Source organism: Empidonax traillii, unplaced genomic scaffold, assembly GCF_003031625.1.
Source record: "Empidonax traillii isolate 1590-97213 ecotype Southwest subspecies unplaced genomic scaffold, ASM303162v1 scaffold134:size1062425, whole genome shotgun sequence".
NCBI lineage: Eukaryota > Metazoa > Chordata > Aves > Passeriformes > Tyrannidae > Empidonax > Empidonax traillii.
The window spans coordinates 169939-187195 of record NW_020955327.1 but is presented as its reverse complement, the minus strand read 5'-3'; the positions used below and the strand labels follow the sequence as shown (position 1 = coordinate 187195).

The following is a 17257-nucleotide window of genomic DNA, read 5'->3' as shown; positions in this document are numbered from 1 at the left end:
GTGGGTTCCCTTCAGGAACTGGAAGGCAGCAATTAGGTCACCCCAAAGCCTTCCAGATCAAGCAATCCCAGTTCTCTTAGCCTTTTCTCACAGGAGAAATGCTCCATCCCTCTAATCGTGTGGACTCCTTCCAACAGGTCAGTGTCCTTCCTGTCAGCTGCCTCCAGCTGAGGACTCCAGAGCTGGACGAAGCACTGCAGGTGGGGCTCATCAGAGCAGAGTGGAGGGGAAATAGGAGTATTCTCACATCCTCACAGCCATTTGTAAGCTAAAGTAAGTTGCTAATCATCAGATTTGAAATCTAGGCTCTGTAACAAAAGCTAGAATGCAGTGGCCCACAAGTTTATCGGAGACAACAGTGACAGAACTGCAAATAAAAGTAATTCAGTTATCTGGAAAATATCTGAAAGGCAATGTCAACACTATGTAATTACATAGTTATGCTGCTACTCTACTCAGAAGGAGTTACTGAATCTTTTTAAATTTTGCAAGTAACTCTCAAGTTCTCTTAACAAACCAAGCAGTTTGTTAAGAAGCTAAGAAGGCTTACGCAATTTAATTGCTGCCTCCCAGCTCTCTTTTCCAAACAAAATACCTGTCATGAACCCCCAGGCAAAGTAGGCACTAAAGCTTATCTGAGCTTCTGAGAGCTTGTTAGCTCGCACTGAGCTAATGTGTGTACTCAGTGTATTAAATGGCATTTGCTCAAGTTTGTGAATGAGACTTGTGGATATATGTCCAAAATTATCTTTCTATGAATGGTCAAAGCAGGAAATGAAAGCCTTCTTCAGACTGCTCAAACACGAGGCTTCGGTTCAGCCCACGTGGACTATTTCCAGGGTCAATGTATTGCACCTACATCCTTGTTGGGAATGCTGTTGCTCAAGGAGGATGTCAACACGGTTTTTTTCATCCTATGGACACGTTCTCACTGTAAGTCATCTTGGAGTAATTATGATTAGTTGCAGTTTGAACTCCACAAGGTTAAGCAACTAAAAATCATGTCTTTATTATGTAAAACAGAAACTGTGTATAGAAAAAAAAATGCAGATTTGAACTAATTTACTGAAATGACCACAATTAAACTGTCTTTGTAGTTCAGACCTTTGTTTGTAAACCCCAATCCCAGCTCTCTTATCTGTTCAAAACATAAGTAAAAGATTATTCAGTGTGCTAGACAGTAAATATTAAGACTGTGTATTTCCTGATTCCTAACATGAAAAAGTTTATCTTTAATAACCCAAACTACATTAACTATGATGTATCCAGAGCTGAAAAAAGCGGCCTTTTGCATAATGCTGCCCATAAAAAGAGATTGAATGGAAAAAGATCTGATGCCAAAGGTGGTACAATATCTGAAATTTTACAAAAGTTTCTTTAAGGCTTTATGCATTAGCCTTTTTTATGCTGTATCAAAATCACAACAAAGGCTCCTCGCAGAGCAGATGGGCATTTCCTGGTGTGCTCTAAATTGTTTCTAAAAAAAAGAAAAAAAAAAAAAAAAAAGACAACCATTAAACACAATGAGACACTTCCATGGAAAGGACAACAGCTGTTCTTAATTGCAGTTTGAAATCCCAGATCTTAAGAGAGTACCATGGTGCCAGTGCAGGAAGGGCATAATGAAAATTCTGGTCCATGGACACGCAATGCATAAAATGGGATTTGTCTCATTTTTGACAGGGCCTCTACCTGCCCTCAGTTTTCAGAGGCATTTAAAAAGTGAAACATAGCAGTGTCTCCTTTGTAAGTACAACCCATTCTTTTCAGTGCGCAAAAAGCCCCGAAATTCTAATGAAAAGAAAAATGAAGCTATTGGAACATTTTACTTTACGTGACAATGTGAATTAATTTTAAAAAACCCTCAGCATTTTATATCCTAAAAATATCAATGGCATAATATAAATGCTAGACAGAACAATCCAGTTCCAGGAAAATGAGAGAAATAGGATCTGGCAAAAAAGTTACTGTTAGTTTAGACTACTGAAGCCTTTACACACATCACCAACATATATTAAGGCTTTTTTTTTTGGCTTTTTTTCCTAATTATCTTTGGTCTAATAATCTAGCCAACCCCCTAACTTTTTTGTGCTTACAAATAAACACAGACTATGACAAATACACTCACATGCAAAAAAAGAAGAGAAAGAGAGAGATCATCATAGATAACTAAACATTTGGCTCTCGATCCCCAGCATGACTGAAGTCAAATGTGAAGTATGCTGTGTACAGAGGTATGAGTAAATATTTGAAAACAGTTCTGAAAATGAAGTTATTTTGTTGAGGCTCTAAGCCAGCAGTTAATTCATGAAGGGTGCTTCAAGATTATTTTCCTTTGTACACCATAACAACCATTATAGAGTTACAGAAGCATCTGGAACAGATCTTGAGTTAAGTGTTTTCCTTACAAACTCACTACACTCTAAAGGTACCCAAAGTCTTACATTTCGCTTCCTCAAGAAGCCCACTGGACACATGAGTGTTGGCTAGGACCACACACAGCTCTCCAAAGGAGACACTGATGGATGAGCAGGCTCTACTGGAGCCAGGTGGGTCCTGCCCAGAGAGGAGGGATATCTGGCAGGGAGACCTCAGGAGCTGTGGCTGACAGCACTGCCAACTGGCACAGCTGTGGACACTCCAATGGTTTGTGAGCCAGTGGATCTGATGCCTTTGAATAATTTTGTCATGGTAGAATTTGCTTCTGTAGCTTCTAGAAGATGGACAGACGCAGAAGATCAAGACCAGAAGCAGCCAGTAATCTCCAATCCCTGGGGTATTTTGGGAGACGGTTTTGTCTTGATGCTTTTTATATCTCCTGTTGTCTCTATATATACTCCCTTCCTAGCCTAGGAAGTGTTTGAATGCCACAAGAGCACAGAAATCCACCCTGATTCCACACAGCCTGTGTGTAAGCAGCTCTGGCAGCTCCACCCTACCTGTGAGACAGCTCTGCAGCTACAACACAGCATTGTACATTCTCATCTTGGACGTCCCATGTCCCAGACACTCACAGAAGAATGACAGCACCAGTGCCATACAAAATGGATTTAAAGGGCCTTTTCATTCCTTAATTTAGACAGGGCTGCTTAGAGGACTGATGGAAAGGCTCATTCCACCAAACTTTGGAATCCAGTCTAAATGTCACTCCAGATCATTCTAAAAATTCAAATAAAGTACAACATTCATCTGTACACTGCTTTTTCAGGCTGTCTACACTTCTTGGATGTTGGGTGCATTTTTGGAGCCTCCTTACAGCCACACATCCTGCTAAAAATCATTTCCTGTATTATTCTGCATTATTACACATTTTCATGCAATCTAATACCAGCAGCAAACAAGCAACTACTGTTCTTGTCAATAAGACTGCATCCACCTCTGGAGCAATGGGGTGAGATGGCTGCATTATGAGCCATCCAAACCCACTAAAACAGCCCTGCCCAAATTTCAGGAAAAATCTAAATTTATTGTTACATGCAAGAGAAATCTTGCTTTATATCCTAAGCATTCAAGTCAGCATATCACTTCCAAAATGCTCCTCAGAGAATGAGACGGCCATTTCAATACAGCCACATCATAACTGCCCTCCTCAAAACTCTTGTTTTCTCAAAAGGACTTCTGAGGTCTCCTACCAAGTGTAAAATACAGGAAACTATGAATCCCATGGGTGGTGTGAGAGGAGACTGCAAGACAAGAGGCTCTTCTCAGGCACGAAGTCTTTCGACTCTTGAAGCAAGTGTGATGCTTCATCCTCTTTGCATCTCTGTGCTTGAGGGACTTACATTCATGCATACACCACATACCTTGCTAGAGAGGTTATGAGAGCAGTAATCCTGACTCCTGCCAAAATAAGACTTCAGTGTTCTCTGTAGGGGTTTTTTTCCACCCCCCTTCTCTTTCAACTAATTCCTAGCATGGGTTTAACAATTAAGTACTAGCAGTCCTCCCTAATTGCTATTTATGATTTCTATCAGTCACAGATGTTCCCTCCCTGCCCAGTGGTTAATTTTGCCAGCTAACCTCTGAATCGATCATTTTCCCTCACCTATATATCTCTTCTGAAAGCAGCACTCTGCTGAGCCACATGATCAAGTCCAAAGACTGAGTCTCTGGAGAAGTCAGGAATTATTAGGAATAAGAACAAAATGTCTCTAAAAAGCAGATACTGCAAGGTGAACAATACCATGGAGGGAGTGATTAAAAAAAAACAAAACCAAACCAAAACAACAAAAACACACAACAGGCAAATGAAAATTAGGAAAGTACAAACTGAAATGGAAATGTTAAAATAAACATACTGGGGCAATGAAGGACACTTAACCATATCACAGGCTCTCACCCCACGACCCCCTTCCTCAACAAATAAAGACAGCTACTATGTATCTTACAAGTCTCCTGTCTATGGGGAAAAGCTTAGTTTTACATAAAGTTAAAAACTATCCTTCACAGCTGGGGCTTTATCATACACTTCAGACAAAAATATTTGCTTTACATCATAGAGGAAAAAAGAGTTACTGTAATCTTCGTGTTTCCAAAGACATGCAATCCTGGAACACCATTTAAAAAAAAAAAAATGCTATCTATTGTCAGAGTAATTGCAGATATCCACAAGAAAATTATTTGACCCAATAATTATCTATGTGACAATCCTTGAAATGGGGAACATGAGTAAGTTCCTCATTCTTACATTTTAACAGATATCACATTGATATATTTGTGCTTGTATTCCACATAAAGGCAAGCTGTATTTGTGGAGTTGCCTGTAAAAGTTTTAGGTTTCTCTAAATTTGAAAGCTTTACATGCAAAACTATTATCTCTTCAGGAATATCTGATTTAAAAGAACTTATAACAAGTAAATTATATATACAGCAAAATTGCCTAAGTGGAATTCAACAGACATCTGATAAAAGCTTTCTCCAGATTTTTACTGCGCTCCTACTTACTCACCATAAAAACTCTAGTGCATAGCTAAAACAAACGCACATTGACTGAACCCTCATTTGCTTGCAGCTTGCCATTAGCAATATAGCTGCCACTTTTATTTTGTCCCTCAAAATATTCTGTGATTCTTCTAGAGCGAGCAGGTAAGGCATCTCAGAACATAAAGGGGAGCAAAAAGCCACATTCCACCCTACCTCCCAGGGACAGAGAGCTGCTAGTAGCCAGGAACCATTGTTAAGATAGGAAATGCATGAAAGCACCTACTCTGCAACCCCTTAAAGCAAACCTGTTACTGGTAGGAAAGCGATACAGCATGATGGTTACAAATATGTGGTAGGATAATCTATTTGATTTCCCATTGCATTCTCTTCAAAGATGCCAGCAGCTGCCTTTGTCACTGGTGAAAATCAATGTAAAATAGCAAGACAGACAGCTTGGCTTGCTCTCATGACCAGTCTACCCACAAGGTAAGCAAAGCAGCAATTACATCAACTGAAAGAGTAATTACATCAACTGAGAGAGCAGAACAGAAATGTAAGGACTGCACAAATCAAGTAGCAAACTGTTTGAACACTGAAATGTCATACTCTGCCCTGCCAAGTCACAGACAAGTTTGATCCTGCCTTGCAGATAAAGACAAAATCAGCAGGATTAACAAAACATCAAAAAAACCCCAACAACCCAACAATTAAAAAGCTTGGTAAACTTCCTATTACAACTATGCAAACAGCCACAGACTATGAAAACAAGTATTCCAGAAGACCTAGAAAAGTACCACTTTATTACATGGTGCCACAACAACAGTAGCGTATTTAGAGAGGAACAAACTACTAAAATAAAATCTCTTTGGTCAAATTCTATCAAGTATCCAAAATCACCTGATCAGAAACTTTCTCCCAGAAATTCTGTTTGGCTGCCCATTTAAAGTGTGGCCGTGGTTTTACTCTAGTTTCCAAAGATCATTTAAAGAAAAAAAAAAACAAACAAAAGAAAAAAAAAAGCCACAAAAACAAAACATCAAAACAACCCTGTTCAAACCCTGCAATTAAGTATTAACTGGCGTCACTGAAAGAGTCAGTCACTCTCACAGACACTCTTGAGGAAACAGAGAGCAGATGATTAGGTGTTCCCTCCCTCCCTCCCCTCCTCCTCTTTGAGATTAGGGCTAGGAAAACACGTGAACAGATTTTTTCACTCCCGTGTGTTTTCTTCAATGACCATATATGGAAAAAAACCTCCAGGTATGGATTTCCTTCATGGCATTATATACTTCTCTCTTTCCTTTTGTTTTCATTTACTCACCAAGCCTGCTATTTAACTGGGACAGGTGGCATTTTCAAGCACACCCTCCCTGTATCAATCCATCGCACTGGAACACGTGATGTACCTCAAGCATAGGTGGAAGGTCATACAAAACTACTGGAAAATAACCAAACCATGATTTACGATCCTGGTTTCCCAGGAGCTACCACACAGGGCCAGAGCTGCAGGAATGTCCCACGGCAGACTACTCTAGAAATGCTGACACTTAAAACCTGGGGATCCCAAACCTGAAGGTTCTCTCCAAAATTACAGACCTCAGAGAACGTGAGTTATCATGCCAACAGGCAACAACACATTTATTTCTGACAGAAGAGTTTTGGTCCCATACTGACCTGATTTCTACAGGAATCTCAAACCAAACCACCACTAAAAATTTTTTCAATTAACTATTTGCATTTTTCTAGCTAACATTAGTAACAAAATCACCTTATTTGTACAAAAGAGACACTGAAATAAGAAACACACTATATGTAATTTTATTTCTAGACCCACTTTCTAGGTTGTACGCATTAGTTTCTTTATAAAAAGTCAAGAGTTTTGCTTTGCTCAGGATAACACAACAGGAACCAAAAGTCTTATCCCAAAGCACACTTAAATGGTGCAGTGGGCTTATCCACAATCAATACTTCTGAAGAGGCCATGGCTCAGTAGAGATTTACACATCAAAGAAAAGTAGGCATGTACATTTCCACAAATCAATGTGGGGTTTCTTACCCCCACGGCAGAACAAATACCACAAACTGCAATTTGTCTCACAGCATCTCTTCATTAAAGTTCCTGAGCAGCTAAAAAAAACCACCTTGAAGACTGCAAGGTCTCTGTGGAAGGACAGCAGCCTCCCCAGATACTCCTGAACCCTGCTTTTAGCAGTGGCCTGCTGCTGCCAGAGCAGTCAACCCTAGAATTAGCTGCAAGCTCCAAGGATGGAATGATGCCAGCTCTGTCCCAAACCCCATTCTTAGTCTGCTCTGACCAGTGTGACAGGCAATCCTTAGGTACAGCACAGTGCATTACAATTTAAAGGGGATGAAAAGTTGTTTAGGCTTGTCAGAGATGGCATAAGGCAGCCTACATAGCACTTCTTTTATACACCTACAATACTTTCCAAATATCTTTTAAAGATGGTGAGAAGTTTACCAATTTTAGCAGAGAGTAAAGTGGCTCTCTTGTTTCTGCAATTCCCAGAAGCATCTACAGGCAGATGGGAAGGGAAGCAAGGTCACCATAAAATAAGATAATTTTATATTTCTACAGTTTGAAAAGACTGTATCAGTAAAAGAAACAATAAGAAAGATTATTTCCTAATCTTCTATTTTTGAAGATATTTTGTCTACTTAGCAGGTGTCAGAAGACAAAATTTTCATACAGGAGAAATAACAAAGAAAATTTGTGGAGAGATCATATATGTCCAAGACAAATTAGGCTTACATTTTTCTTGACTTGGGACTCTATCCAAACTTACAAGGAAAGTCTACTACAATTCTGCAGTTAAGATCTCCTGACACTAAAGTCAACATTTTCTCACTTCAATGTCCTGCACTTGGACTCCAGAATTTCTTGCTGTGAGATAGCAGCCTGACCATACAGTTGTTGTCATTAGTGATGAATGATGTTGATGTAACATATTTCTGTCAAGTTAAAACAAGTTAATACGCACAAGAATGCTTGTTGATCACTTTTGTTCTGGAAAATCATCTCTCAAGAGAGATGGAAAAATGTGGAGATCAATACATTACTATGTACTCAATTCAAAGTGTACCCAAGTACACAGTACTGACTTTCAGAATGTCAAACTTTAATTCCCAGATTTTACTTTTAAAATGCTCCATCATTTGACAGCAAATTTTACGCAGCTGAACAAAATTAGCAGAGCAGAAAGTTCTTTTAGCAAGGAACTGTGTCGATTTAGCAAGCAACTGTGCTTGCTAAACAAAACTGTGAAGAAAGAAAACCTGAATATAGCCAGAGTTTAGATTGAAGAGGTCCAACAACTACAAAAAGCTTATTCGATCTGATTAAGGGGCTATTTGCATTTCAGCCCAACACAGGTGGAAATGTTACGGATGAAGTGTTAAGGCAAAAAAATAATCAGAGCAAAATAAATTCCAGAACTATTTCCACGCACAATTTCCTTTTAACCTAAAAGTGAACACTGAAGGAAGATGAAAAATTTATGGCCATGTTTAGACACTTAATTTGATCGCTCAAGTCAGCCTCCTGAATTTGTGGCTGCAAAGTCAAGTACAACTTCTCAACAAGCTGGAAACACTTCTCTGTCTTAGCATCATGCAGAGGAGAGGAACGGCTGGCTTTAGCCTCACCACTACAAGACAAAGTGATCACTGCAACTTATAGACCTGGAAGCCCAGGTACCTCATTTTCAGCCACAGCACCCACACCTGACAAGCAACATTTTGTCCTATTATGCACAGGGCTTAACCATGGTCCTTTACTCTAAATAGCTCTGACTATTATATATTTATATAATTCTGCTATATATTTTAGCCTTAAAAATTTGCATTATATATTTATGGCGTTCTCTCTGTCCTCTTAGAATGAGCTCATTTCCACCCAGCACAGAGAAGACCAAGCTTTCTTTTCCCTACAGTTACCATTCAGACGTGTCCAATATGCATCTGCATTCATCATGTGGGTTTTTTTCTTTTTTTTTTTTCTTTTTTTTTTGCACTGCACAAAGATAAATTAAGAGTTTCAGGTATCAAAAGTAACACTATACAAGTCAAACATATTTAACCTCTAGAGGCTTCCACAAGGCAGTCTGGACTTTGAAAGAAAGAGATTTCTTTGAAAACACACTGCTTACTTTCCAATGCAGTAATCATGACTACTTTTAATAATTAGGGGATGACGTTCTGAAATGCACATACCAGAGCCTAAGTGCATGAAAGAGTATCTCATTTTGAATTCATTTTAAAATATAGATGAGCTAAGAAAAATTCATTTTGTGGGAGTGGTGGTGTGATTTTCGTTTTGCTTGCTTTAATCAACAGAGCTTTTGAGAAGAGAGACAGCTGGTACCATCTGTTCCAGGACGGAATGAAAACTAAAACTTCTTTGCTGTACTTACATGTGAGGACTGAGTTCATAAAAGTTTCGGTTTCTGTATTCCTCCACTTTCTCTGGAGTATAAATGGGTAGAGACCTGTAGGGGTTTATTGATATCACCACGCTGCCAATGTATGTCTGTCAAAGGAAAAAAAAAGTTATCGTGAATTTTTCTCCTTAACATACTTTCACTGCTTATATATTGTTTGCTCATTTAATGCTTCCCAAAAAAACCAAAACAAAAAACAAAACAAAAACCCTGAAAAAATAAACAAACAAAAAAAGCACCTAATTGTAGCAATAAATAAATATGTATATACACCATGAAATGTCTTTTAAATCTCTCTCAAAAATCACTGTTGGGTACCATGAAACTACTTCTACATAACCGAAAGCCTCTTATGAACATTTTTTAAAAGAAAGCCTAATAGTACTATATTTCTGTGACTAATTCAGTTGTGGGAAGGAAAGGAAAAAGGATACAGATGTTCACAAAGAACTGACTCCATCTGCATGGCAAATGTGGCATGAGTTTTGCTGCAGCCCTTGGGCACTCACACAAAACCACGTAAGAAAATGCTGGAGTTGCACCGTGCTCCCCTACCCCAGGAGGAACTTTATGACACCTTGTGAAAACCTTGAGCACAGAACAGCTTCGCAGAGGACAAACCTGAAGGTTAATAGCCTCTGACAGGTCTCCATCAAAGGAGAGATTTACCATCGGGGTTCAAGTCAGACAAAGTCCTACCATGATGCCAAGCATAAATTTTAAGTCCAGGTTCTAAACATACTCACCATTACCACTGCAAAGCAGAGGGGAGCTTTTTGTGTTACTCTGTTAGATCCCATCTGCTACTGAGCTGAATGAAGAAGATCAGTTCTGTGCACCACAATTACCTCGTCTACACATGACACAATTAACTTGTCCTTGTCGAGCCTACTGCGGGGTGTCACACAGCTCTCTATGCCTCCCTCTATATGCAAAGGCTGCATCCAAACACACCAGAGGGGCAAAAAATGCCAAAACCCCGTTCCATCCTTCCTGCAGATATGGACGAAAGATTAATAAGTCCTCAAGGGTTTGGTATCTCTTTACACGACCATGAAATAAATAATTAACACCTGACAAAACACAATTTTCTGATAACCTGGAAAATGTAAAGCTGTCCACAAAAGCCACAGGTTCCCATTACTTGGATTACATTTACAGTGACGATGGAAGAAAAACACAGTAGTTTTTTCAACGATTTATGATTTTAATTGCCTTCTGTGCAGTGATACTTCAACACTTTGAAGTCACTATGTGGATTTCACCCCTCAGCATTTCTTAGAGGAAAGTGCTGCAATTTGCACTTTTAAGTGGGAGGAGAGGCATGAGGAGCCCAAGTTACTGGCCAACAGGTTCAGTAGAGCACCAAATTACTGCCAGAGCCAAAGTCACAAATGAAAATATTAATTGCTGCAACCCTTCCCTATCTAACTTTCAAGTCTAAAGCAATTTCATGCTAAATGCTAACTAAATTTGGTCCTAAGCAGAAAGCAAGGAGAGCAATATTTCCTATTTTCCATAGCACGCATATGCACAGGCAATCTGTGAGCTCACATGGCATTTTCTCTCCCAAACTGAGTGGAACAAACTAGACTGCAGTGATAAAACAAGTGGCATGAGGTCTCCAAAGACTCTCAAAGTTCAGCCTTGTAGTGTTTACTACTCACAAGATCAATCAGAAGCAGGCAGTGCTGACAGCTCATTGTACCGTGCTGCTAGGATGAAACACAGCACTTCACCCATCGGGCTCAAGACCCACCATTTCTAAACAACATATACTCCTCCTCTCCCTTCAACTGGCCAGAAACCTTCTGCAAAGCATTTCCTGACGTGCATTCAAGCCCAGAACAGAACCAATACCCTAGGACAGGCTGGTTTCGCCCCAAAGGCTCATGCTGAGTGTTGTGAGGGGGAGCAAGCCAGGAGCTGCTCCGCACCTCGGCAGCCAGGCTGCAGCCCAACAGAGGGACAGCTCCAATCTGCCTCACACCACAACTCGGCGGGGTAGCACCCCCAGAGGCATTCAGATACAGGCTGTTGAGATCAACCCCAAAATAATTAAGATTTTTGCTTGTTTTAAACGCAAACCGCAGCATGCACTTACGTACGTGTTCTTCAAACAGAGAAAAAAATTGTTCTTGTTTTGTGGTCATCCTCCCCCTACAGAGGAAAAGCGTTTTCCAACTATGTCTAATCTCTTTGGCTGAACAAGATGAAAATGCAAAAATTGCCTTTCTACAGTGTTTACTTTGCTCTCTCTGCACACATGCGGCCTTGGCAATTTGCAAGTCTACAGATTCTTGGCAAGAGTAACAGATACCCAAGAGTAAGAAGCTTTCTAGTCTTCCCAAGTGCATGGATACCCCAATTAGGACTCTTCCCTGATAAAACATTAACATGTTAACTTGTTTCCTTCTAAATCTTAGGAATTTGTGAATTCAGCCTCTTGTGAAATCAGTTTTGGAAAGTATCAGCAGAAGAGAGATGAAGGCCAAATCTCGAAGATTTTATTTTGAAACATTAATTCTTCAGAACTCAAAGACTTGCCCCTATTTTGCTACCTTAGTAGCATACAGTTTAATTGCAAAGTTCCTTGAACTACCTTGAGATGTCAAGGTAAAGAAAGATGAGTGAAAGTGACTACCTTGATTTTTATTTTTAAATACAGGCATTCAAATGAGATCTATATAGAAGCATCTCTTCATAGCTAAGTATTGCTCAGACAACGTATTTTGGGAATTCAAGTCAGTTCTTTATTGTCAGACATGAAGAAATACAGACCATTTCCTAAAACACCAGTATTTCAAAAGGTCAAATGACCATATGGAAACAAAGACATACTCCTGTCCATCTTAAACACCAAGCCAAAGCGTGCCAAGAAATCACTGTTTTTGCTGCAAAGCTGCTTACAAGAACTAATACATTTCCTCTTCTAGATCTGCCAATCTCTCAAAGCTGATGCCTAATAGCTACTTGCTAATGGTGGTCTGAGAGATTCCACATAACAGGGATAAACAGATCCGGAAAATAGCTTTCCCACATAACATCTGTCTTCCCACCAGAACCCTATTATAAACAAACAAAATAAATGGCTTAAATCCTTGAGCAAGCGACAAGCGCAGAAACATTCCACTGCTGAAAGCAGAACACCCAAGAGTAGTGGGAGACCATACCACAGCACCCCAGGGACAAAAGAGATTCTTTATTTTCCCTGTTTAAGGACAAAAATGAAACCCCAGAGGAGCGGCCTCATGATGATGAACGCACAGAATACAGTCAGGAGATTTGATTTCTTTCTTGATCTTGACATGGTCTCGTTATGCAAGACGAGATCTCTGTCTCCTCAAGTTTTGCTAACTGGACTCTTGATAATATTCCCTCCTTCTTTCCAGTTTCTACCTTACTGCAATAACTCACAAAGGCAACTTTTGTCTCCTTGGTGTGTTTGTTCAGAACCCAAAGCAAAAGGGCCTCTCACTTGGCATTTATCAGTGCATCTGTCATGCAGCATGGAGACACTGTAAGGGGCTAACATTACATCTGCAGAAAAGAGCATTCAAGTTTTTATCAGCTTAAGTGACAACGCATTCTGCATTCTCCACAAAACAACGCATACCACTCGTTCCTGTACCCCAAGCAGGAAGAAAATTCCAAATCCCAATTCAACTGGAAAAGCTGTTGACATTTGTTACACGTCACTTCTAAGTACTGTTGGAGATGCAATGACCAAGACACTTGGATGCCCCATTCTTTTCCCTTAGGACTGGAAGCCATCGTAACCACTTGGGGCAAGATACTGGGGCTACTTCAAGCTTACAGGCACCTTGCAAGGCCTTGTGTGTCTTTCTAACCCAAGCCAACCCTGCCTTAAGAAGAAGCCTGAAATAGCAAGACGATACAAAGCTCTTATTGCTAACAAGAAACGTACAGGCAGCAGCCTCTTCCTAGCCAAGGGTGAGGAAAGTTCTTGCTAGGAACTAGACATTTTTAGCTGAGAGGCTGCAAAAACCTTACAGTGAGCCTAGTGTAAGGTCCCCAAACACCTCCACAGCCAGGATGCCCAAGAACTGCAGTGAAATCTGATGCACAGGGAAGAGGCAGCACTGGCCAACCCAAGAAGGCGAGCTTTTGGAAGACCACTAATACGGGTTATGTGAGAATATTTCACACCCTGGGATACAGTATAGTAATAAAGCTATTTTTTCTCCTGTCAAAGTCAGACTTGCAATGCCCCAAGGGCCCAGAAGAGAGAAGATGACATGTGCAGAAGCCAGGGAACACTACTGACACTAGTTGAGTCTGCAGCACTGAAGCTGCACAGCTGGGGCTGTCGTAAAAGCCTGATCCGTATCTTTAAAAGCTTTTCTGGATCTGTAGCGATCTCTGCAAATCAACCTTTTGCAGAGTTTAAAATCATTAAGCAGCTACACAGATTTGCTGCAAACCTTCTGGAACTGTACTGTACATCCCTTTTGCCAGCTCTGTTAAAAACAAACCCACTGCTTCTAATCCTGTGGTAGCCTGTAACAATCTAGAGAAATTGCTGCTGCACACAAGTCAGTCCTGCTGTAAAATGCCCATCTGCTAATGTACCCTTCAAGTGCACTAAATTCCCAGGGGATAATAAGGTTGCTTTATTTAATTTTTTAAACACTGGAGCACGGAAATAGAAAACAAAGAAATTCTGCTAAAATAAGATTATTTAGTAAAATACTGATTCTCCCATTTACGCAGACCAATTTTAACACTCCAGATATGCATAATGCACATTTCTTTAGTAATGATTATGCTCAAACATACTGGGTTCCTATGACTTTGAATAGTTTCAGATCATGTCACTAAAACTATTCATGGAAAAGAAAGACAATAGAGATCAAAGAGAAATGTGATTAGATTTTATTGGAATGAATCCAGAACCAAGGTTTACACAGCACTGTTTTCATGTGGGGCGGGGGGGAGGGGTGCGTTTTGGTTTTGTGGGTTTTTTTAATGTGACATATGCAAAATGATAGTTTTAATACAATGCTCATTTTCCTTTGTATTTGCCTGAATTACTGCAGTTCTGGATCTATCCAACTCATAAGCACGTGTGCCGCTGCATGTTCAGAACAGCTAAGGCCAAGAAGGTGGCAGAGGCAGCCTGTGCTTACATGTTCCAAGTTTTCTGAACAGTCTCAATCTCAAACAGAACCTGGTAAATTTAACACTGCAACTTTACTCCATAATGAAGTTTCCCATTTTAATAAACATTAGCAACTAGATCAGTACTTTATTAAAATATCATCTATTATTTGAACAATCATGCTGTGTGCACAAATTTTGTTTTACATTGTGGTTGGCCGCAACAAAACAGCTAAATGCACTGTCCAGCGTGGTTTTCTTCATGTTGGAAACAGAAAGTTGCAAGAGACAATATTCGAAAAGAGTAAGGGAAAGAGTAACATCAAGATTAAAAGCAAAACTACCTGAGCCCTTTACTGCTTCTGGGGCTTTGATTTACTGTATTCCTGTGTATGACAGTGTAGGTGTTTGTGCTGCTTGGAGGAGAGGGATGGGCTGGGTACTTGAAAAAGACAAACAAACAAACTAGAATTTCATCCTGTAACATTCCAGGGTTTGCCTGCACCACTTCAGGACAGCACATACAAAAACTCTACCTGTGATTCCAGCCAAGAGCTGCACTTCCCCTTGAGTTTCAGTGAGACAGGAGCATGAGCAGGGCCTCTGCAGGAGACTCTGCAGGCACAACACAGCCCCAGGATCCCAGAGAGCAACAGTCAAATGGAAAGAACAGGAACTAAAAGCTAGTCTGCAGTAAACTGGAAATACAAACTGGGCTCTCATACATAGTCTTTCTTCTTTCTCTCTCTGTATATATATATATACACACACATACACCCACATGTATATATATACATGGAAAAACCTCTCCTTCTCCTTGATATTGTTTTTCATCTTACCTTGGACAGAGTTCTTTATAACTGTGTATAACTAAAGATATATATCACTGGATTTCTGAACAGACACAGCCTATTCCCTGTGATGATGAAAACTCTCTTGCTCAAGATCACCTTCCCAGAAAAAGCATTTTAGTCCCCAAAATACAGTGGACAAAGTCTGTATGTTGTAATACCAAAAAACCCAATCCTGGTAAGCTAGTGCATGTGCTTAATGCAGTTATTAACCACGACAGGCAGCCTTGTAAAACCTGGATGGGAGAGCAAAGACTAAAAAAAACTAACTAGGAAAGCAGTAGATGAGTTCCTGAAATTAGGAAGAGGAAAGAACAAACAAACAAACAAACAAAAACCAAACAAAATCAAAATTCAAGGAAAATAAGAAACTGAAGCACCAGGATCCACAGTTGAAGCAAAACCACCTTCCTGCTTGAGACAAATAACAGCCCTGTACCAAATACATTAATGCCTGATATCATGACCCAAGAAACAAAGCTCACACAGGTGACACAAAGGCAAAAGCTACATCTATATACCGCAGCAGACAATCACAACACAGGCAACCTATGCCAAAGAGGTCAACAACACCACTAAAATATTCTTCAATACGGGCTTGATCCTGCAAGTCACTGTGCAAACAGCAGCAGCCTGAACAAGCTGTGGCCAACCCACAACGGCCAGGATCAAGCCCTGAATCACACTGCAACCTGTTTGAGATCCGAGCCCTGAAGTAAGAGCGGATCATCTGCCAGAGAAAGACACCCACACGGCAAGTTGGAGCGAGTACTTGAAGTGGATGCATCTGCACAGATTGTTGGGTTTCTCTTCTGAGTTTCTTCAGGGCACAGAAATCTCTTCCCTGCTCAGTGAATATTGCTGCTAACCTCAAGATCATTATGACAGACTCCAGTGTTATTATTAATGAAGCAGACTAATCATCTCTGCTGGTCACCTCTCTGACTAAGTCGGGATGTTTTTATACAAACAAACAGAATTTCTACACAGGATGAAATCACAGGCAAACCTGTAAAGTAAATGATGAAGAAGTCAACCCAAAGGTGACATGAGGAATTTTCAAGACAGCATGCAAATACCCCTGAACATCAGTACTTGCCCACTTTTCAAAAGATAAAGACTTGTTTTCATAAGCAAGCAGTAGCTGGAGATTGGACAGCGTCTGTGCCAAGAAACCACTGGTGAAAACATTACCAAGAGCATTCATTCAAAAATGTTTCATTATTTCTGTATGAATGAAATGGGGAGGGGAGGGAGGTGAGATATACCTCCTGCCATGCTGCAGCCAAGGCTAACTTATAGTCTTCTGGGTGAAAACCATGTTTTTACAGCACTTGGACACTTTGTTTTTTATTTCTGTAATTTATCAATCTTTCATTAATCTTTCTTTTGTGTTTTTGTTTCATATAATGTGCACTGAAACCACTAGTAAATGCCCCAAATGTTGTCATCACCTTAGTGAAGAAATCCACAGTATTTCGAGGCAGGGCCAACACTATAACAATCCCTGGGGCCCTACTGGAGACATTTCCCACACCTTCTCCATTTTTTTTAAGGTTTCACGTCAGAGGCAAAAAAGAAAAGAGTGTGTAGGGAAGGAGAGGCCTATATACAACCCACTAACTGCATACAATTTTCTGTGATCCTTATTAATGTTTTCTTACCCTTCTATGCAGGCACTGCATGTGGCCCTACAAACCAGTGCCTCAAACACTGGGCTCAGCATCGTGGGAGCTGCACAAAAAGGAAACAAAGCACTGCCTTAAGATAACTCTCCTCCCACAAAGCACTTCAAGGCAAAAAGCAGCCAACCTGCTGCCTGTGAAAATCTTTACTCCTGACTCTGGGCAAGTTATAAGGTTTGTTTTACCAAAGCAGGCTGATTCGAAGGGCCAGAGGACCCAC

The 17257-nt window shown here is 40.2% G+C and overlaps 1 protein-coding gene across 6 annotated transcripts in view; it reads right to left on the bottom strand.

The window, feature by feature from the left end:
- The window catches only part of MYO1B (myosin IB), a 113747-nt gene that overhangs the window by 74248 nt on the left and 22242 nt on the right, over window positions 1-17257 (bottom strand). For all 6 annotated transcript variants that reach the window (XM_027883757.1, XM_027883759.1, XM_027883760.1 and 3 more), the window contains one exon: window positions 9354-9469. In XM_027883757.1, the coding sequence (XP_027739558.1) occupies window positions 9354-9469 (116 nt within the window). The remainder of the gene's footprint in view (window positions 1-9353; window positions 9470-17257) is intronic.